This window comes from Narcine bancroftii, chromosome 10 (genome assembly GCF_036971445.1).
Source record: "Narcine bancroftii isolate sNarBan1 chromosome 10, sNarBan1.hap1, whole genome shotgun sequence".
In the NCBI taxonomy this organism is placed as follows: domain Eukaryota; kingdom Metazoa; phylum Chordata; class Chondrichthyes; order Torpediniformes; family Narcinidae; genus Narcine; species Narcine bancroftii.
In genome coordinates this window covers 16845777-16868935 of record NC_091478.1, presented here as the reverse complement: position 1 = coordinate 16868935, position 23159 = coordinate 16845777, and the positions used below count along the sequence as shown (strand labels likewise).

Here is a 23159-nt window from a genome sequence, read left to right as displayed (position 1 = left end):
TCACTGCTGATTGTTGAACATGAATGTAACTCCACGTTGGTCAGTTAGCAGGGTAAATTGTTTACTGGCCAGGTAGTGTTTCCAGTGCCGCATTGCCTTGACAATGGCTTGGGCCTCCTTCTTGACAGAATAGTGTCAAATTTCAGGTCCCTGGAGGGTCTGGGAAAAGAACGCAACTGGTCTACCCGCTTGGTTAAAGGTGGCAGCCAGAGCAAAGTCTGACTCATCGCTTTCCACTGGAACGGGGTGGATTCATCATGGCATGCATTGTGGCCCTGGCAATATCTGCCTTGATGTGGCTGAAGGCTGCTCGGGCCTCTGGTATCAGAGGAAAAGAGGTGGATTTGATGAGGGGGTGGGTCTTCTCTGGTTAGGGACCCATTGGGCATAGTAATAGAAAAAACCCAGGCACCTCTTCAGGGCCTTAAGACTGTGGGGGGAAATTCCAGGAGCAGGCATATGCAGTCAGGGTTTGGACCAATGATTCCAGTCAAGGTTGGCAAGGCAGGTTGTGCGAAATACGCATGGCCTTGTATGTGAGATTGAGGGGCTTAGAGGTTTGGAAGAATTTTTGAAGGTTGGCGATGTGGTCCTGCAGGTCGTGGCCACAGATGGTGACATTGTTGCGATACGTGAATGTGGCCTGCAGCTCGTACTGATCCACCACGCAGTCCATCTCCCACAGGAAGACCGAGACTACGTTGGTGACACAGAAGGGGACCTACAGGAAGAGGCAGAGATGACAATCTGCCTCAAACTCAGTAATATTGGCGGTCCTCTAGGTGGATAGGTAGCTGATAATATGTGGACCAGATGCTGTGTGACTTGGTTCATCGTATCGGATATATGGGGAAGGGGATATGCGCCTAGTTGTATGTACCTATTAATGGTGTCACTATAGTTGATGACCATTCTGTTCTTCTCCCCATTCCTTACTACCACCACTTGTGCTCTCCAAGGGCTGGTGTTGACCTCAATTATCCCCTTCTTAAGTAGCTGCTGCACCTCCGCCCCAATAAAGGCCCTGTCTCTGGCACTATGCTGTCTACTTTTGGTGGCGATGGGTTTACAGTCGGGGGTAAATGGGGGGGGGGGGTGGATGGATGTGATTTTGAACGTGGAGAGTCTGCAGATCGTGCACGATGAGTGACTGGGTTGATAGCTGTGTTCATCTGGGGAGGGAGCTGAAGTGTGGGTGGTGTGCAGTGGGCAAATTGAGAACTGCTGTTTACAGATAGTGAAGGGTGGATGGGGCCCATCGAACTCCATAATTGCACTTTTAAGGTGACATTGAAATCAAGTCTCAGTAGCACAGAGCTGTGACATCACAAAAAGTTTAAAGTCTTTATAGTCTGTACCCCACACGATTAGAGTCACTACGCAGTAGCCATGTCCTGATTAATGGTGATGGATGCCAGTGTTAGAGCATTACTTGTTGCTGCAGCGGAGACATTGCGTGCTGAATCGGAAGATGGCAGTGTCCAGGATGACATCCCCCACAGCCTGCGCAATGCTGCTGAGTATCCAAGATGGCAGCCCCATGACTCGTATGTGGTGCTGTTAGTTTCCGGTGATGGTGGCATCCAAGATGGCAGCTCCCATGGTGCACACGTGACACTACTGGGAAGGTGTTGGGGTCTACACACCTTAGTGTAGTGTCCCTTCTTCCCACAGCTGGAGTGGACAGTATATTTTGCTGGGCAGGTGCTTCCTCAGGTACTTTCCCAGACTGCACGTGGTACTTCGGGTGCTCCCAAAGTACAGTGGCCTTGGTTGGGTCACTGACGGAAACCTTTGATGATGCGGGTGTTTGGATCATTAGCGGAGCGAGGGAGTGGTAGCACATCCAAGATGGCGGCCCCTGGGGCAACCACGAGACAGCCGCATTGTTGGTTGAGTAGGCCTCCATATTCTGAAGGGCTACTTCCAGTGTACCTGCCAGCTCAGCTCGACTGCTCTCTGCAGGCTGACCTTTCCTTGCTCCAATAGTGTTTGGGAGATGTAATTCAACCTGATCCCTGTAACATAGGCACCCCTGATCAGGTCCTCAGTGTACTTTGTAGCTGAAATGGCCTTGCCTTCACGGGCCCTACCGAGGGTTCGCAGAGCCCGGAGGTACTCGGGTTGCTGCTTTTGGGTCATCAGGAAGTGCCTGGTGTAGACTTCGTAAATCTTTCACAGGTACTGGCCCTTTAGAATGTCCATAGCCTCCTGATACGGTGCAGCATCCCTGATCATTGAGTACACAAGGGTGCCAACTTGGGAGGGCAATACCTCTCATTTGTCAGTCTCTGACTGCACGATGCCTGCAGGAATGCCTTGAAACAGTGTAGCCAGAGTTCAAAGTTGGTAGATGCCTCAGGTGATTGAAGGTCAAATTCCAATTTCTATGGCTTCAGGATCTGCTCCATTATATAAAAAAATATAGCAAATAAAATTGATGCACCATTAATGATTCCAAAAGTTGAGCAAATTGATAGGCTTTTATTTGCTATAGAACAAAGGCACGTCCATGCTGCTCGACTGTCCTGCTCTGGGGAGGGGGCTGTGGAAGTTACCTTTATTCAGGAGCCTGTGGGAGGGGCCAAAGGTACAGTCAGCCAATGGGTGTGCCCAAACAAATAAATATATACATAGAGGTTTATCACATATCACTCTTCTAATGGGTTTTGACACTGTTCAGACCCACTTGAGAGATGGTATCACCCACTTGCAATATTGCTGATTATATTGTAATGAGTCTGAACATGCTTTTTGCCTTTAGGTTACATACTAATATGTATGTAATATGTTGTCATACCCACACTCCTGTTCGGCTCCGAATCATGGGTCCTCTACCGGCACCACCTACGGCTCCTAGAACGCTTCCACCAGCGTTGTCTCCGCTCCATCCTCAACATCCATTGGAGTGCTTTCATCCCTAACGTCGAAGTACTCGAGATGGCAGAGGTCGACAGCATCGAGTCCACGCTGCTGAAGATCCAGCTGCGCTGGATGGGTCACGTCTCCAGAATGGAGGACCATCGCCTTCCCAAGATCGTGTTATATGGCGAGCTCTCCACTGGCCACCGTGACAGAGGTGCACCAAAGAAAAGGTACAAGGACTGCCTAAAGAAATCTCTTGGTGCCTGCCCCATTGACCACCGCCAGTGGGCTGATAACGCCTCAAACCGTGCATCTTGGCGCCTCACAGTTTGGCGGGCAGCAACCTCCTTTGAAGAAGACCGCAGAGCCCACCTCACTGACAAAAGGCAAAGGAGGAAAAACCCAACACCCAACCCCAACCCACCAATTTTCCCCTGCAACCGCTGCAACCGTGTCTGCCTGTCCCGCATCGGACTTGTCAGCCACAAACGAGCCTGCAGCTGACGTGGACTTTTTACCCCCTCCATAAATCTTCGTCCGTGAAGCCAAGCCAAAGAAGAACATACTAATAATCTTGTTGGTCTTTGAGAAGTTGTAACCAACTTTAATCAATACTTTAAAAATTGACAGGAATAAAATAATAATCTGTGGTGCATATTAACAAGAAAACAGATAGTTCTATTACTGAGTTCGAAATGTAGCTGATCATTCAGAATGGCAGAAGGGTTTCCAAGATTAGTCTTTGGTGGGATTATAGTAAATTAGAGCTGGTCTTGATAGTGAACAGCCAGCTCCTACACTCACTTTCAAATTTCATACTGAGAAGGGCATTTTTGAGTGGTGATGCAAGGTTGAGTTTGCATAGAGTGTTACATCTCAGCAGAACCTAATCCTGTTCCAGGGAGTCTTGAAAATTGTCATTTTCCAAAAGCCATTTGCTGAATTCATCGTGTTTCAAATGCAATATGAAGAACTATTTTAGCTTTTATGATTAAATTATTTACTACATAAAATTAAATGGATCGTGTTTGAATCTTCCACTTTTATAGATGACCAGTTTTATTTTGAAAGTATTGCTGAGAACGTTCACTTGATTTCAGTCATGGTGGTACAGTGCTTTGCCAGATATTTTGACTTCTCAAAGGGCTGATGAACGAAATATTCTGGAGTACAAGCACAAAGTTCTTTATCTCTTTGTTGACATTCACACCTCCAGTAGTGGGAAATTGGCTCCTGGTTTTTAGCTAAAATAACGCATTAAACTTTGGTTGGGCGGAAAGAGTGACTTTTTTTGAAAAATTAGAAAGCTGAGGAAAACAGCACACATTTCTTTATATGAGCGTGTGATTCTCAATTATCATGGTAGAAAACTAACAAAAGTATATCTTTAGTCTTTCAGAATCTGATGTATTCAAAATAAAGTTGACATAAATGAGAAGATATTTAATATAACTCTTGCTTGTAATAGGGAATGCAAAACTATTTTTAAAATTTGGTGCCTGTTAACTTTCACATTGGTCTCATGTTTATAATAAATGATTTGAGAATAGAGACGTGCAATATTTAATTACAATATATTCTTAGTCTACATATATTTCCACAGACAGTCATTTAAGATTGGTATCTATGAAGTGCAATGCACTGTGCCATTGACAAGGAAGTTTACATAAATGGAGATGACTAGTTTTTAAAAACTGTGCAAATATAATCAATAACGCTTTAAACTATAAAGTCACCATTAATTGGCGACTGAATTGATCAAAATGTGCAAGATTGCCTTCTGAGAAATGATAGCATTTGTCTTTAATAATCAATGTTGACTGAAGATTAAACATAAAAATAACTTTAACCAGAAATTCCTCCAAGTTTAGCAAAGGTAGACCTCTATTTTACATTATGAAAGTAATGTCAATTTGTTCAATGAATTAGCCTTGCCTTCGTGTATCAGGTAGTGACTGTAAGGTGCTATAAAAATGCTGATTGTTGCATCAGTCTTAAGTATTTCTACAATCACCTTCTGGTATATGACCATTAGCTCGACTCCGTCATCTTCAAGTAAAATGCTCTGATACTGAAACTATTGTTTCGAACCCCAAACGGAGTTTGTCTGCGGTCCAACTGGGGGCTGCTTTGATTCTGTCTTTTCTGCAGCAAGATCTTTCTCCTCTTCACCAATGATAGGAAATTGATGCTCAGGTGATTTGCCTGCAAAAATAGTAAATTAGAGCTAAGTAGGGTTAGTTAAAATTCTACTTTGAATATATAGTTGTGTGGTATTAAAAACTAACAAGTTAAACACTTAAATTTATGACAGATCTTTAAAAAAAATTGCAAACTTTTGCAACTGCTCAGCTTGTTCATAAAATTATTTTGATGTATGTAAGCAATTATTTATATGGTACAATTTTATCTGACTTTTTTCAACATTTAAGTACACATTAGTTTATAGTAAACACTATGCAAAAAAAAATCATTCAACATTTACAGCATTTTGAGAATGGTTAGCTGTTATAATAATGCAGGCTTTCAATTTAGGTGATCACTGGTGTGAAAGTACTAAACTCAGTACTACAATAATAAAGTGATTGTCGATATAGTCTCTGATTGAAGACAATTGGTATTTATGTACATCCAGTACTATTAAGTTGTCAGTTACATGGACCAATGCAGCTTTTGGCAAATGCTTTCTTTTCTTTTAGAGAGAGTGTGATTTGCTGACTCGCAGGATTCTCATTCCCTCTAGCTGCGCAATTTCTGTCACTCCTCCCACAATCTTTGTCTCCTATTCTCTGCACATTGAAAAGGAATAAAATGAAGCAGCTCATACCCAATGCTCCCCTCTGAGCCAATTCTTCTTCAATGGCTAGCAGACGGTTGTATTTTGCCACCCGCTCTCCATGGCATAGACCTCCCAGTTTGATGAACCTGGCCCCTAGACCAACAGCCTGTGGGGAATGAAAACCAACAAATGTGTTTAGTTGGAAGTTTTAAGAATTGAAAATAGACAAAAGCTGGTTAATGATGTGTGTGTCTGGGGGTGGGGTGGATTGTGGAATTATTTTTAAAGTAAGATTTCAACACTAGCCTGTTCAAAATAAGTATTGATACATTGAAGAATTCTCCTTATTGGCACATATACTGTGTTTAAAAAATGTTTTTTTTAAAAAAAGGGAAGTCCTGTTTTAGTATCTTCCACAACAGAAGGAGCATAAAGGATATGGACAGATATTGTCAATAAATTAGTTCACTGAAAAGCACAATGAATTGCAAAGCTGGGAAACTATCTATTCATTCTATGCTTTACACTTGATTCAAATACTTAGCTCGTTTTAAAAAAAATTCTAAACATTTTACAGAAATTTGACAAAAATTACATGATATAAAATAGATCTAAAATATTAACATAGATGAAAGATTAAAGTACAACTTCAGCTGTTTTTTAATCTGAAAATGAAAGATATTTTATGAATGTAGATGAAGCAATTTAATACACCATTTAATTAATTTTGACCTTGCATGAGTTTTCACCTTGACTACCACTGATGTTTAAAGATCTATTATATTATCCCTAGTAAATGTAAAATGTCTGGTACTGCAATTAATTAGTTCAATTGATTTAAACCAGCCACTAGACTTAAATAAATGGCAATTTGTCTCTAATTTGTATAGACTCTACAATTTATTTATGTGGGCTTTGACAGAAGCACTTTCTCTGGGTGAACATCCTAAATGATTACCAGCTTAAAAACTCAAGGTGATCACAACTTTGTTGCAAAAATGTTGACTGTCTAATGTTATAGTGTCAGAATGTTCTTAAAATAAATTCATTCATTCTCATTGTTGGAGATGCATAGAAATCGAGTTCCAAAAGTAATGTCTGAGTTTAAATAATATAGATCATCACAGAGAGAAAAAAAATTAAACATGAAACTAGGCAGAAAAAAAACATCTTCCACTGATCAAAATCATGGAATATTTACAGACCGGATTAATATTTTGTACAAATGTTCGAATTTAAATTCTGGAAAGATGTGAGAAAAATCAAAAGAGATAGCTGAAAGACTGTAGTTGATTATATTATATGGAAGTTCATTTGCCTTACTATGTCAGCTATGCTGTCATCAATCGTCTCTTCATCTGTTAGACCTGGTATAAACCTGCACCCATGTTCTGGAAATGTGGACAAACTTTGATTAGTTATATAATAATTTTATTTCTTTTAACATACATTTCCTATAGCTGATAGCCTTGAATTACATGGTCATCAATTTGATCATCTTAAACATTATTTAACAAAAAATATGCATATATTATCCATATAATACTAAATTGTGTAGCACTAGAAAAAAAAAGATGTGAAGATTAGAACATTCAAGTAAGAACGGGACTCTACAACCAATGCAGGCAGTGTGCTATTTCACGACTACAACATTGGCTGTGCTTTTTTAAAAAAAAAATCAAATCAACTATTTTTTGAATGGCTAACATCAGTTCAAACCAGCCTGCTGTCTTCAAAAGTAAAATCCATACAAGGGAAAATGTTGTAGCAATTGGTGGTGGTGGACCTCACTGTGAAAACAATTCTGACTTGGTAGAAGCCATGATACAATGTAGTTGGGAGCTGGATCTAGAACCCTCAGCTGCTTCACTGCAAGCTTGGATGGAAAAAGTGAAAAGGAGAGTTGAATTTTATCCAACAGGTTTCATGAGAATATCTGACCTTTAGTAAAATGACAAGCAAGTACCTGGAAGTAGATTAACTAGCTAAATGCAGTGCTGTAAGGTCCAATTGACAGGTCTGCCTGTCCCGCATCGGACTTGTCAGCCACAAACGAGCCTGCAGCTGACGTGGACTTTTTACCCCCTCCATAAATCTTCGTCCGCGAAGCCAAGCCAAAGAAAGAAGAAGGTCCAATTACTTGTGCAGAGTCAAAGTCAGGTTGAATGCAAGCAATACATCCCATCAGTGGCACAGCTTGATCCAAAAGAAAGCATCTCTCTCAGATAAAGATCAAAATCTGCAGATGCTGGAGTTGAGTGTAATTCACAAAAATGCTGGAGAAACTCAGCAGGTCACAGAGAATCCATGGGAAGAAAAGCAATCAAAGTTTCAGGACAGCTGGACGACCTGCTGAGTCGCTCCAACATTTTTGTGCATTGAATCTCTCTCTGTCTGGTTCTGGATTTTGTGCTCAAGTCTAAACAAATTCTTGACACCACAATCTTCTGACTTGGAAATAACCAATCCACTCTACAACTATTCATGACAAACTACATCAATATTCCTGTTGAATTTTAACTGACACAAGGTCTAACTCAAACAGAATTAGAAACAATCATCCCATTTGAATCGGCAATTCTGTGCCCGTTTTTTTAAACTATTCTACAATGTGATCTCCTCCACATAAGAGAAATCATTTGCTTTGCTTCCTGTTGCATGTCTCTTTAATTATGAATCAGAGAATTTGCAACTTGCTGAGGACGAGAACAAGGGCATTTAAGGCCAGGGATCAGAATCTTTACAAGAAATCCAGGCACAACTTGTGGAAGGCCATCTCTGACGCAGTGGCAATTCTGGAGGAAGCAAGAAATAGAGGCAGATACATGCCAGCTATGGCAGGGAATGCAGGGTATTACAACCTACAAAGCGAGGGCGAACACTGTAGATGGCTGCGATGCTTCACTACCCGATGAGCTGAACACCTTCTATGCCTGCTTTAAGATGAACCAAACAGTGCCTACTAGAATCCCTGAAAAGGCTGAGGGAACCTGTGATATGTGTTTCTGAGGGTGGTGCCAGAACATCCTTCAAGAGGGTGAATCTTCACAAGGCATCAGGCCCTGATAGCGTACTTGACAGTGTACTGAAAATCTGCGCCAACCAACTAGCTGGAGCGATCAAGGCCATTTTCAACCTCTCATTGCGGCAGTCAGAATATCCCACCTGCTTCAAAAGGGCATCAATCATCCTAGTATTCAAGAAGAGTAGTGTGAGCTGCCTCAATGACTATCACCCAGTAGCACTAAGTTTTACTGTGAAGAAATGCTTCTTCTGGTCATGGCCAGAACTAACACGTACCTAAGCAAAGATCGAGACCTACTGCAATTTGTCTATCTTCACAATCACTCCACAGCAGATGCAATATCACTGGCTCTCCACTCAGCCCTGGATCACCTCGAAAACAGCAACTCATACATACGGCTGCTCTTCATTGACTACAGCTTGGCCTTCAATACCATTATTCCTTCAGAATAATGGTCAAGAAGCTAAAAACTCTAGGCCTCTGTACCCCACTCCTTGACTTTCTCATTGGAAGACCAGTCAGTACGAATTGGAAACAATGTCTCCTCCTCAATGATTATCAACACAGGCGCACCCCAGGGATGTGTGCTTAGCCCACTGTTCTACTCATTATACAGCCACCACTGTGTGGCCAGACACCACAGTTGTCAGCAGACTCATAAATGGCAATGAGGAAGCTTACAGGAGGGAGATAGATCAGTACATTGAATGGTGTAATGACAACAACCTTGCACTTAATGTCAGCAAAACCAAGGAGGTGATGTGGACTTCAGGAGGAAGTTAGGGGAACATGGCCCAGTCCTCATCAGGGGTTCAATAGTGGAGAGGGTCAAGAACTTCAAATTCCTGGGTGTCCACATCTCTGAAGATCTGTCCTGGAGCCACCATGTTGATGCATTCACAAAGAAAGCTTGCCAGCGGCTATACTTTGTGAGGTGTTTGAGTAGATCTGGTATGTCACCAAAGACCCTCCTAAACTTCTACAGGTGTACCATGGAGAGCATTCTGGCTGGTTGCATCATTGTATGGAGTGTGGAGGGTCTCAGGACAACTCCAGAGGATTGTTAACTCAGCCTGCGGCATCACAGGCACCAGGCTTCACTCCATCGAGGACATCTACATGAGGCGGAGTCTTAAAAAAGCAGCCTCTATTCTGAAAGACCCACTACCCAGGCCATGCCCTCTTCACTCTGCCAAGACCAATGCTAGACTATTTTGCGCCCTAGGCAAAGCCTACTACTTGCAACCCCCCACCCCACCGATTTGCCAACTTCCACTTTCAAAAACAGATGTTTTGCAGAAAAAAATGAATCTGCTAAATTTATTTTAAATTTCAATAATAAAAATAAGTAATACACCAATACTTAAACCTCCCTCCCTCTTGCCCTGTGATGCTTGGGCTCCATGGCTTGGGAATTTCTCGGGGTTGGCCAGACAGGAGTGGTATAGGGACCCGCGCCTTCACGCTCATTGCCCCCTGCGACCAAACCACAGGAACCTCCAGCCAGTCAGATCCCAGCCAAGGATCCACAATCCAAGATGACCTTTTGCCTGGGCTGATAAAGGGGTTATTTATGGTGCTAGCTAATGCCAAGCTGCTACACAATAATATTAGTGCTATTAAATTTAATTAATGTATTTTTCAGTTTGCAAGTAGAGTTGTGAAAGCCTAAAATATTTCTCAAAAGGGGGGGGGGGGGGGGGGGGAGATGGGTGGTCAACTTATAAGCTGGATAATCATTTGAAACTTTAAATTCACTGGAAAAAAAACTTGACGTCAATTCGGCATATAAGTTGTTGATGGAAGTACCTCTCGGCGCGGTCGCTCCCTGACACCTCCCCACTGCTGGGTGCCAACGTAACCATTCCTACCTTGGATCCTGAATTGCTGTCACCGCTCCTGCCTGGTAGGCCGAAGTTTCTGCTCCCACCTGGAGCACAATGTTGCTGCTTCAGCTCCTTGGGCCAACTTCATTGCTGCCTGGTACGTTGAGGTGTTTTTTTACTTACTTAATTTACAGTTTTGTTATTTGTGATTGGGGTGTTTAAAAAAAAATAAAAAAAATTGGGTTGTTTCTGGGAGGACCAGACAGCCTGAAAAATGGGTGTCGACTTATATGCTGAATATACCATAAAACCCTTAAAATTAGGCTGAAAAATGGGGGTATACTTATACGCCAGTCGACATACATTGAAATATATGGTATTTACAATCTTTTCAGTCTGCCCAGTTCTCTACTCTCTGCTGATGGTGCCTGCAATTGCTTAAAGGCTCCAGGGCTGGCAGGTGGTAGCATGGAGGGTGTCTGGTCTCTGGCTTCAGAGAACAGGTACAAGCACTCGTCCAAGACATCAAGCAGCACGTGGATGATGGCTGCAGCCAAGCCGGTGTCGCCAGCCAGTGAGCGCCAGATGTGGTGGGTGTTGGTGTCAAGAGGCCACAGGGAGAAGAGGAGGCAGGGGACTGCCTTGGCTAGGTTGTGTGCAGCCAACAAGGAGATGAAGTGGATGATGATGATCTGCTCTCCTGCCATCCACTGCAGGCACACGGGCAAAGTCTTGTAGATGTTGGAGACCTGGCCCCGGAGAGCAGAGCTGAAGGATGGGACAACGGCGTTCATGACAGTGGATGTGGCTCCAGAGCAGTCGGGGTAGTGGTCATAAAGAGGAGAGAGCCGTTCTGGTGGCAAGGGAGGAGCTCACCTGCGGCTTTGGCCAGGTTGGTGCAGAGCTGCAGGAGGAGCGGTCCGTTGGGTGGTGGAGTTTGGAGCCAGTGGCTTTTAGGCGTTCCACCAGCTTGTCGGGCTGGCCCTCAGTTACACCTCGGCTGCGCAGGTGGATGTGGAAGAGGGTGCTGATGCTAGCTATCACCAAGGCTCTCACCCTGGTTGCTGGGTCCGGTAACGCACTGGATGTCTGGCCACCCTGGCTGCGCCCTGAAGTCCGCTATCATTGGGTAAAAGGGATAGGAGCCTAAAGACGAGCATTTAATGGCACAAGGGCAGCTTCTTCCCCATTGCCATCAAAGTCCTGAATAATCCACGAACCAAAGACACTGCCTCACTTTTCATGCACTATTATTTTTATTTTTTTAATAGTAATGTTGGAAGATGGTTATAATATGAATGTTTGCAGTATGTTGCTTCCGCAGAACACCTAATTTCATGACTTGCTCATTACAATAAATTCTATTCCAACCTCCTTTCAGCAACTTGCACTGTCTTCATGAGGTCCAATGTAAATGAAAGGAACAGCTTCTTACCTTCTAATTACACTTTTCAGTCTTCTAGAAAAAACACAGAATTTTCCATTTGCACTCTCATTGTTTCCTATTATGCTTGATTACCTTTCTCACTTCATTTCTATAAAATCATTCCTTAATGTTCAGTATTCATGGTCCTAATCTCCTGAACTGTCTCGACTTATCTCCATATATCTTTTGTAATCTTAATTTCACTCTATTCCCCTGCTCTGTTATGAAAACTGTACCCCTTCAACCTTCTCCAAAATTTGAGGATCTCTGCCCTAAAATGTTAACTAGTTTCTTCTTCAATAGATGCTCCTTGACTAACTTTTGCCAGAATGTTTTATTTTTGATAGAATATTCCATTCATTTATCATCCAAGTTTTTCCTAACCTTCACTAAATTACAGGGCCTCCATGCATTGATTTTTAACTTTTGTAATCAAATATCTCCTCAATCTCACCAATTCTTGCTTTGCAATTTTAATCAGTTTTTCCCAAATCTGTTTGAAATGTCATGTAATTATACTAATAGCCTGAATACACCTGGGATTGTCTTATCTCAGAAGCTAAGCAGGTGCAGGACTGGTCAGTACTTGGAGGGGAGATTGCCTAGGAACACTCGGTGCTATAATTTTCAGTGAGGGGCACTGAACAAAGTGGCATCTGCCTCTTGATAATATAAACTTCCTGAATTCACTCAAATGCATCAAATGTATTTTCAATCATACTTCACTGTTACCTGGGAACATTTTACAAGTGCGGCATGAATTTCATTTGTTAATGTGTTGAATTTTATTGTTGGGCAGTGTTTTGAATTATTTTATAAAGTGTAGGCAACAAACTTGCTGGTACCTGTATGTTCCTAGCTCATAAATAACATACCTTCCATCATTTGAGCAACCCGAATTAAATTTGAAATTGTAGTTTGATTGGTGTGTTTCAAGATCAAACCACTGTATTGGTTTGTACACAGGCCATCTGACAGGAGCTTGTCTATTAACCTTGAGGCTGCATCAGCGAAGATATAGCACCGGGGACTAAGAAGACTGCATAGTTTACTCCATTGTTCAGTATCCTGAATAGGAAAATGAATGGATTATCATTTTGAGGTAAACACATAGATTAATTTTCTTAATTAGCCCAATTTTCATTATTTTATAATCTAATGTTGTAAGACATATAAAATGCTTCGAGGGAGATTTATCAAACTTTAGAAGAATGAGGAGTTATTTTATTAAAGAGACTAGAGGGGCCAAATGGCCTGTTTTCTGTGCTGCACCATTCAATGCAAGATTCCAAGAGGCAATTACAAGATAGATGTTCAGATGTTTCCACTAGATGGAGGACCTCGAACAGATTGAGGTAAGTAACATAGGCAGAAAAAGGGCAATTATTTAAAAATGAAGACAGTGGTAATTTCACCTCATTTCTAGATTTTTTTGCAAAATTGGGGTATTGACGCATTGATCATATTGGATGGAGGAGAAACTTGAGGGAGCAGGTGCTTACTTTCAATTCTACTTCCTTGTTTGTATTCACTTCAAAGTTCTGGCACTATTGTTCCCCCTCTTCTGTCCACATTCATTTCCTTTTTATATCCCTTTGGATCATCTGCAAATTTCAAGCCTCTACCCTCCTTCTTCACCCAGCAATATCAATATACTGTTATTCGCTTTGTTCTTTCCTTCTTTGTATCTTAAATCATGCTTGCTTTCTAAATTTGTCCAATTCTCAGGAAAGATTATCAATCTGAAGTGTTGATAGTTTTTCTCTCTCTATAGATGTTCATTGACTTGCTGAGAATATCCAGCATTTTCTCTTTGAGTTTACAAGATGGGAAGTCAGCCAAATGATAGCTCTTAGGGCAATATTGTGTTGTTTCTAAAAATTATGCATTTTTTTTCTTGAAATAAACCATGAGCTTCCTGTTGCCTCTCCTCCTACTTTGACCTATCAAGCAGGAATTTTGGTGCATCTATATTTTACACCGTATATGACACGAACATTTAATCTCATTTCAGTGTCTAGCCTCAATCCTATTAAAATAAGGCTTAAGAAACAGCACCCCATCTTCTGAATGGGCACCTTACAATCTTCTGGATTGTATGATAAATTTCTGAACTTCAGGTAACTTGATTTCTCTGTATTCTCTGATATCGGCTCATCTTATTTTTTTCTCTCTCCCTTTATTATCCTCTGAGAGGAGGACACATGCAGTCTGATTTGCTATGCATTTTTTCTCCTCTGCATTTTTCAACTCCATGCTCTTTTGTGTATGTCCTATCTTTCTAACTGTCCCCATTAATTCATTGACCAGATAACTTTGTTTACAGATTATCCACATAGTTCTGTCAGAGATATCTCCATCTATCCTGCATATTATCAAACTTCTTTTACCTCCTGTCCAGTTCTGAGAATGTCTTTAACCTGAAAGGTTAACATGATTACACTTCCAACAATATGCATTCTGACCTTAGTATTTCCAGCATTTTCTATTTTTATCATGGGGCATGAGTCCATTGTATATAAAGTTTGAACTGTACATGAAGTCGAGGAGATTATTATGAATGTAAAATTGTTGCATATTTTCATGTTCAAAGACAATAATTGTTTATTAATTAAAATCAGTAAATCTACAGCACAAAAGTGAATGTAGTTTTCTCAAGTGCACAGTGGAGTGTTTACAATTAGTTTTCATAATGGAAAATGACTGCAATTATCTACTAATTCTTTCTTTACAAGCAGCATATTCCAGGTCAGGGCTGTATTGTAGATGACTACCCTGTTTGGATGAAGTGGATTCTTGGACTGATCGGAATGTATTGGACTCTACCACTTCCTTTTTAATATTAGATTTGCAGAAATCATTAAGCAAGTTCCTTTTCATTCCCTGGTTTCAAAAATGAAAAAGTTTCAACTTTTAAAAGGACTTTCTTTTATAGAAGGTCTTTCATGGTCTCAGGATACACTGAAGAAAATATGGTGCTTTTTTAAATTGTTGCATTGTAAGAAATGAGCACCCAATTTGATCAGGTACAAACACTCCAGCAAATGATAACATCATTTAACACAAATCATCTGTTATTGTTGAAGGATAGATATTAGCCAGGAAATAGAAGATATTCCATGATTGTCTTTAGAACAATGTCAACAGATCTTTATTTTCCATCTGAATGGATACAAGGGATTTTAGTGTCTCAACTAAAGGAATTATGTCTGGAGTGAAGTGTAAATCCGCTAATCTTTGTGAGGTTTTTCAGTTGGTTGTTTCTCCAGACTCTTTTGTGTAGTCTTCCAAAGGCGCTATTTGCCTTGACGAGTCTGTTGTCTATCTCGTTGTCGATCCTTGCATCCGATGAAATGGTGCAGCTGAGATAGGTAAACTGGTTGACCGCTTTGAGTTTTGTGTGCCCGATGGAGATGTGGGGGGGGGGGGGGGGGCTGGTAGTCACGGTGGGGAGCTGGCTGATGGAGGACCTCAGTTTTCTTCAGGCTGACTTCCAGGCCAAACATTTTGGCAGTTTCCGCAAAACAGGACGTCAAGCACTGAAGAGCTGGCTCTGAATGGGCAACTAAAGCGGCATCGTCTGCAAAGAGTAGTTCACGGACAAGTTGCTCTTGTGTGAGCTTGCAGGCGCCTCAGATTGAAGAGACTGCCATCCGTGCAGTACCGGATGTAAACAGCGTCTTCATTGTTGAGGTCTTTCATGGCTTGTTTCAGCATCATGCTGAAGAAGATTGAAAAGAGGGTTGGTGCGAGAACGCAGCCTTGCTTCATCCCATTGTTAATGGAGAAGGGTTCAGAGAGCTCATTGCTGTATCTGACCCGACCTTGTTGGTTTTCTTGCAGTTGGATAACCATGTTGAGGAACTTTGGGGGGCATCCGAGGCGCTCTAGTATTTACCAAAGCCCTTTCCTACTCATGGTGTCGAAGGCTTTGGTGAGGTCAACAAAGGTGATGTAGAGTCCTTTGTTTTGTTCTCTGCACTTTTCTTGGAGCTGTCTGAGGGCAAAGACCATGTCAGTAGTTCCTCTGTTTGCGCAAAAGCCGCTCTGTGATTCTGGGAGAACATTTTCGGCGACACTAGGTATTATTCTATTTAGGAGAATCCTAACGAAGATTGTGCCTGCAATGGAGAGCAGTGTGATTCTCCTGTAGTTTGAGCAGTCTGATTTCTCGCCTTTGTTTTTGTACAGGGTGATGATGGTGGCATCACGAAGGTCCTGAGGCAGCTTTCCTTGGTCTCAGCAGAGCTTGAAAAACATGCAGTTTGGCATGCAGAGTTTTGCCGCCAGCCTTCCAGACCTCTGGGGGGAATTCCATCCATACCTGCTGCTTTGCCACTTTTCAGTTGTTCATTTGCCTTATATGTCTCTTCCCAGGTGAGGACCTCATCCAGCTCTAGCCTTAAGGGCTGTTGAGGGAGCTGGAGCAGGGCGGATTTTTGGACTGAGCGGTTGGCACTGAAAAGAGATTGGAAGTGTTCAAACCATCGTTTGAGGATGGAGATCTTGTCACTGAGGAGAACTTTGCCATCTGAGCTGCGCAGCGGGCTTTGGACTTGGGGTGAGGGGCCGTACACAGCCTTTAGAGCCTCGTGAAAACCCCTGAAGTCGCCAATTTCTGCGCTGAGCTGGGTTCGTTTGGCGAGGCTAGTCCACCACTCATTTTGGATCTCCCGGAGTTTGCGCTGATATTAGCGTATACAGAGCCGTTGTCATACCCACACTCCTGTTTGGCTCCGAATCATGGGTCCTTTACCGGCATCACCTACGGCTCCTAGAACGCTTCCATCAGCGTTGTCTCCGCTCCATCCTCAACATTCATTGGAGCGACTTCATCTCCAACATCGAAGTACTCGAGATGGCAGAGCCCGACAGCATCGAATCCACGCTGCTAAAGATCCAACTGTGCTGGGTAGGTCACATCTCCAGAATGGAGGACCATCGCCTTCCCAAGATCGTGTTATATGGCGAGCTCTCCACTGGCCACCGAGACAGAGGTGCACCAAAGAAGAGGTACAAGGACTGCCTAAAGAAAGCTCTTGGTGCCTGCCACATTGACCACCGCCAGTGGGCTGATATCGCCTCAAACCGTGCATCTTGGCGCCTCACAGTTCGGCACGCAGCAACCTCCTTTGAAGAAGACCACAGAGCCCACCTCACTGTCAAAAGACAAAGGAGGAAAAACCTAACACCCAACCCCAACCCACCAATTTTCATAGTTCCTCTAATGGTGTTAGAACAATCGTCTGCCTCAGGCTGAAGTTTCTCCTTTCTGCTCTGAAATATGTACTTTTTTTCCCCCTTCTGGGTGGGCACTCATTAAAACATCTTTCTTTGGGCAAGCTGTTAATTCCTTATCATTTCTTTCTTTTTTGGCTTCAGTTTTAATTTGGTATTTATTTGATCCTGAGAAGTGATTTGGAATATTTTATTATGATCTTGCCACAACATAAATGTAAATTGTATAGATTAGATTTAGAAATATAGCACGATAGCAGGGCTTTTCAGCCCTGTCAAGCTCTCACCACCCAAATACATCCATGTGACCATTTAATCTACTAACCAGTACATCTTTGGAACATTGGAGGAAACCCACGCTGTCACAGGAGGACATACAAGTCGTGTCACATCCCATGATATATCACTCTAGTCTATTTGCGACTGAAACTTCTGAATCTTATTACATGAATAAGAGTGAGGAGGGATATATTTGGATTAACTTCTTTATGGTATGTGTGCATATTGTCATTGGATCTGCAGTGTGTTTTAGGATCAGAATTAATTTCCATGAAACTTGTTGTTTTGCGGCACCAATAGAGGTGCAAATATTGCCATAATTTACATTTTAAAATCAATAAATTAGTGCAAAAGAAGAAAAAAATAGGTAATAGCTGTGCTTCATTGTCCATTCAGAAATCTGATAGCAGAGGGGAATAAACTGTTTTTGGGCTGTTGGGGTTCATCTTCAGGCTCCTGCACCTCCTTCCTGATGGCAACAGTACCAAGAGGGCATGGCCTGGATGGAGAGGTTCCTTGATGACCGAGGCTGCTTTCTTGAGATGCCGCCTCTTAAAAGATGTCCTCAATGGAGTGAAGAGTGATGCTCTTAATGGAAACTGCCATGATTCCTTCATTGTCGACATTAATTCCCCATTCTATCAATATCTCAAGAATCCTGTGCTTATTTCCAATGCCTTCTTTGGACTTGCTATTGTCTATTTTTGTATCTTATCCATGACCCATGTACTCACACTCTCTTTTCCTAATGTGTATTCTTTCTTTTTCTTTTCAACCAATTGTTGTCAGCTAATTTTTTCATGTTCTGGCAATCCTTTCATAAACCCTTCTATTTCTCAACTTCCCTTTGCACTTATAAATAAAGTGGATTTCTCCAGTTTCCTCCTACACTTAAAAAAACCAAGAGTTGGAAGATAATTGGAGTGTTTGGATGGGCTGTACATCTAAACTAAATTAAAATTTCCCAAAACAAATCTAGTTGTTTAAGATGATACTCATTTACACATGAACTATTATTATTTGTCTCAGTAGCTATGAAAGGGCAAAGGAATATTTATCCATGTTAAATACATTGCCATTATGTTGATTTTCTTTCTATCAGTTAAAAAAAAATTAGTGCTTTGGGCCAAATGAATCAGGTTCACATGCTACAGTAAAATCCCCATTATTTGGCATCAAATGAAATGGAAACTCAAGGAATTGGCAAAAAATTGTGGAAATAAACAAGCAAATAAATTTTAAAAATACATAAAAGAATGAATAAAGTTTAAATAAAAGGATAACATTGAAAAAGAAAATATTCTCTGAACCCCTTGGGAGGAAACATTCAGCCAGCAGAGCACCAAGGGGGTACCTCACCGCAGCAGTTGTTTGAATAAAATAGCAATGCCCTGGATGAAGAACTGGCTGGTGCTGGTCACTGCTTGGGCAACTCTCCCAAAGTGTCTCCTTATCCCTGCCTGGTAAGAATCTTTATTAGTATATTAGAAAGACTTTATCTGTAAACATGGGGGAGGGGAGATCAATTGTGACATGGTTAGGGTAGCGATTAGTGCAACACTGTTACAATGCTTGCGAATGGGGTTTGAATTTAAAAGAAGGTGTGCTGAGGGCCTGACCCAGACACTTGTGTAGAGATGAGTCAGATTGCGCTGAGGGTCTGACTGGGACGCTGGTGTGGAGGTGATTCGGGTTGCACCAATGGTCTGACCAGGACACCTGTTCACCGCTGGGGCAACTCTACCAAAGTGTCTCCCTATTCATGCCATAAGATACCTGTATATCTCTATATTAGTAAGATATATATTTATATCTTTTTTGTATTAGGCATATTTGTAAGGCTTTATTTGTAAACTGGGGAGTGGGGGTTAATTATGAAAGTGGCATGGTTAGCTTAGTGGCAAGCACAAAACTATAACAGCGGCACCAACTGGGATTCAAATTTAAATTTAGTAAGTTACAGAAATCACTTGATTAAAGTCAACTTTACATAATTAAAGACTACAATACTGATTTTTTTTCACATTACTTTACATTTTGTACTGTCTTTTGTCTTCTATAATGGTACATTCTTAATGCAGGTGTATTAGTTAGGCATTGCAAGAGCAAGTCTTGGTCAACTGGAAAATTCACATTTCTGGCATATGCAATCCTATAGGGTGTTGGAAAAGGATTTCACTGTATATTCACAATTAATGTATCCTACAAAAATTTCTAAAATTGTAATAATCTTTTAGATTTATAGATATTATAGTTACTAACCTCTTTCCGAAGAGGGTCTATCAGACCAATAATTGATGGGTATTGTTCCACCAAGGTTGAGTAAAATTCTATCATTTCACCAGGATGTTTTAATATTCCAGTCATAACTTCATATTTCTGTTTTTCCTACAACATACAAAATTGAAAGGTTCATTTGTTATCTAAGGGCAAAAAACACACTGAAAGAAAAGGAGAACTCCCAGCTTCCTCCTGAAATTTCCTGAAAAATAATTCAGCAAAATGCTACACAGTGGCAGCTACTTACTAATAACCTAACAAACTCTGATTTTTGACAAGGATAATTTGGTTCCAAATCTCATCACTGGTTCATTCCAAACACAGACCAAAGAGGTGAATTCCAAAGGTTGGATGACAATACCATTATGGCAGAATTTGACCAAATGAGGTCAAATGAAGTTGTCTTAGAAGAGCCAAAGTCACCAAAGAGAAACATTCCACACACTAAGAAAGATGGTTGTAGTTAATAGAATTTTATCTACCCTGCTCCATTAAAGGAATCTTTTGGAGTAGTCCTGGACCCTACATCAATATATGCTGATAATTACACAACATTTGAATTTATCAGCGAAGAAAGCAGCCTAACATGCCATCAAGGCATGGGGTGCAAAGTTGCAAGCAGCTTTCACAATACGAAAGTGCTATGGAGTGACCACCTGAAATTAAGTGGTATACTACTGACGGGACTCTGCCATCAATATTCCGTAGGGAGGGAGGGATAGCATTAATCAGAAACTGAATGACTAGTGGTTACAAGAGTGGATGACAGGCTGAGTATTCTGTGATGAATGACATGCCAAACTCTTTCCTAACCTACAGAGCACAGTGGTAAGGTGTGTCTTCAATTGTCTGGAAAGTGCTGCTCGAATAATACAAAAATTTGATAGCATCCAGGATTGTAAATGTTCAAAGACAAAGAGTAGGGATAATAAATAAACAATTTGATGATCACAATGGATAAAAATTTAAATAAAATGTCAATTCAGTCATAACAGTGAATAATGAATACCATTAGGTACAACTTTAAGAGGAACAGAAGGGTTCATGGTACCTCAGCCAAATGTTATCCAAGATAACAACTGAATGTGGCATTATAGAGCCATGAACTCCAGTTCAAAATTGAGGAAATGTGAGCTTAAAGAGGTCTGCATATGGAGGAAAAGAATGCCCAATTAACAACCATCAAATTCTGGCAAACTTATTTAGTCAGAAGGCCTTTGACACAGTTTTCCTTGTTCTGAATGAACTGTGCAAAGAATATTGATTTACAATGAAAAATATTAAGGTACAAAAGGCAGACTAAAACATACTCCAGATACACAAAAGATAAAATTTGAAAAGAAAACAAAGAAGACCTCAGGACGAGTTTGTGAAAAGGCCAACGAAGGAGATTACGAGTAGTATAAGCACAGAGCCATAGAGTTGATTCCACAGAAGGGCCAAATGACACCATTAAGTGATGTGTACACAAGAAAAATTTTGATGATTTGTATGAATCATAATATATATTGTAAATCAAAAATAAACTCACATAATCCATTAATTCATGTGCACCACAGTTGAGCATCAGATGCAGATCTTCCCCCAGTGTTAACTGTAGTTTATTACAAGCCTCTTGGATCACCTCAAAAGGTTGCTCTATGCCATCATATCCTTTCTTCCAGCAGCCCGAGTGAGATATTTCTGCAGACTGAATGCAGAAATAATTCTTTGGTTTGTTTGTTTTGATCTGCATATACCCCTCCTTCCATCAACAAAAATACAGATTAGGCTTGTTTAATTTTTACTTGACTCCTAATATTTAGCATGAAAAATATTGAGTGCTAAATTTGAGTAAATAGACTTCTCTTCATTTTTTTTCTTACTCCCGATTTTGGTGCAAAGATCCATTTGGTGATTTCTTGCTGAAGGTCTCTCATCATTTTGAGACTCTGCAAGACAATTTCAAACAGCTAGAATTATAATCTCACATCATGCTCAGGTAGAAATAACAATAATCTGTTTTTTTATTCATGTCAAATCATCAATCTTTTCAGTTCTCCAACAATGTTTTTTTCTCTTGGTTTTGGAGGAGGCACATTTAAAAACCCAGTAATTTATGTAGTGATCCTGGAAATTTATATTTATTCCGGTGTATTCCCAGCATAATTACAAGAGGAATAACATGAAAATGTTTTTTTTTTAATCTAAAGGCAAAAATCTTAACTTCTATCTGATTTCTTCATGACAAAGCGGGAAGGTTGGTGTAGCCTTGACAGTGCCAGTGATTGGGACTGGAGTTTGAATCATGTACTGTAAGGAATTTGTACATTCTCCCCATGTATGTGTAGGTTTTCCCTGCAGGCTCTGGTTTCCTCACAACATTCGAAACATATTGGGGGTGTAGGTTAATTGGGTGTAAATTGGGCGGTATAGACCAAAGTGGCCTGTTACCGTGGTCTATGTCTACATTATGAGACTTGGATTATCAGAATATACAGGACCTTCACTGAAAAATATATTGAGCAGGAGAATTATTAAGGAAATAACAACTCTTCAACACCTTTACAAACAAAGAAAAACATTTGATTGTTTAAGTCTGGACTATATACCTGTCTTTTTGCCTAATGAAGTACAAAAATATTTTACAATGCATAGTCTGATGTCTTACCTGTTTATAATTACGACCAGGTTTTGGAACTGCAATAACTTCTTTCAGCAATCTTAATTTTCCCCCGGATGTCTTCCCACAGTCAAGTAAACTTATCAAGGGAAGTGGCATTCTCATCTCTGTTGGGAGTTCCTAACATTTAAAATGAGAGTTTCAGGCTGTATTTAAAACCTGGAAATATGAAGTTATCTTTACAAAGTTATAAAGTACATTTCTGGTACACACATAGTTTGGATTGAACATGCAGTAACTTAAACTAAATAGGAATCATAACTTACTGTTTATTAATTAGATACTGATATAAACTACTTGACAATATAAAAAAAGCACAGGAAGCATATATAAACATATTTTCATAAAAATGGAAGGATATATGGTGCTCTACAGTTGAGGTAACTTACTTTATTCATTCCCAACAACTGGATCACCTTGGAATGGCTGGCATTATTGCAAAATTTGTAAGCTTGAATTGAGAGGGTTTCTTGTCCACTTCAGAAGGTAGTTAAGATGTAACCAAATTGTGTAGTGTCAGAGAACTGGACAATTGCAAATTCTACCCTTGTGCTCAAAAATGGGAGTTAGGATAATCTAAGCAAGTACAAGCAAATCAGTTTAACCTCAGTGATGGGAAAGTAAATAAAACATTGATCTGAGACATGACATAGTCACCTGGAGGAAATGGATTCATTAAACCAAACTGATTTATTTTAGGTAAATAGTGTTAAACTAATCTGATGAAAATTTGATGATGTAATTGATATAGCTGGTGAGGTTATGTCATCAATGTGGTG

The 23159-nt window shown here is 40.8% G+C and overlaps 1 protein-coding gene across 2 annotated transcripts in view; it reads right to left on the bottom strand.

The window, feature by feature from the left end:
- Positions 1-3485: 3485 nt before the first annotated feature.
- Positions 3486-23159, bottom strand: part of eno4 (enolase 4) — a 48215-nt gene continuing 28541 nt past the window's right edge. Inside the window, exons 6-13 of one of the 2 annotated variants that reach the window (XM_069900036.1) lie at positions 22369-22500; positions 21584-21649; positions 21250-21408; positions 19701-19826; positions 12797-12989; positions 6968-7035; positions 5693-5810; positions 3487-5070 (exon numbers count right to left, since the gene is read on the bottom strand). In XM_069900036.1, the coding sequence (XP_069756137.1) occupies positions 4943-5070; positions 5693-5810; positions 6968-7035; positions 12797-12989; positions 19701-19826; positions 21250-21408; positions 21584-21649; positions 22369-22500 (990 nt within the window). In that variant the 3' untranslated portion in view covers positions 3487-4942. Of the gene's footprint in view, positions 5071-5692; positions 5811-6967; positions 7036-12796; positions 12990-19700; positions 19827-21249; positions 21409-21583; positions 21650-22368; positions 22501-23159 lie in introns of both variants that reach the window. The other variant, XM_069900037.1, reaches the window with a different exon arrangement.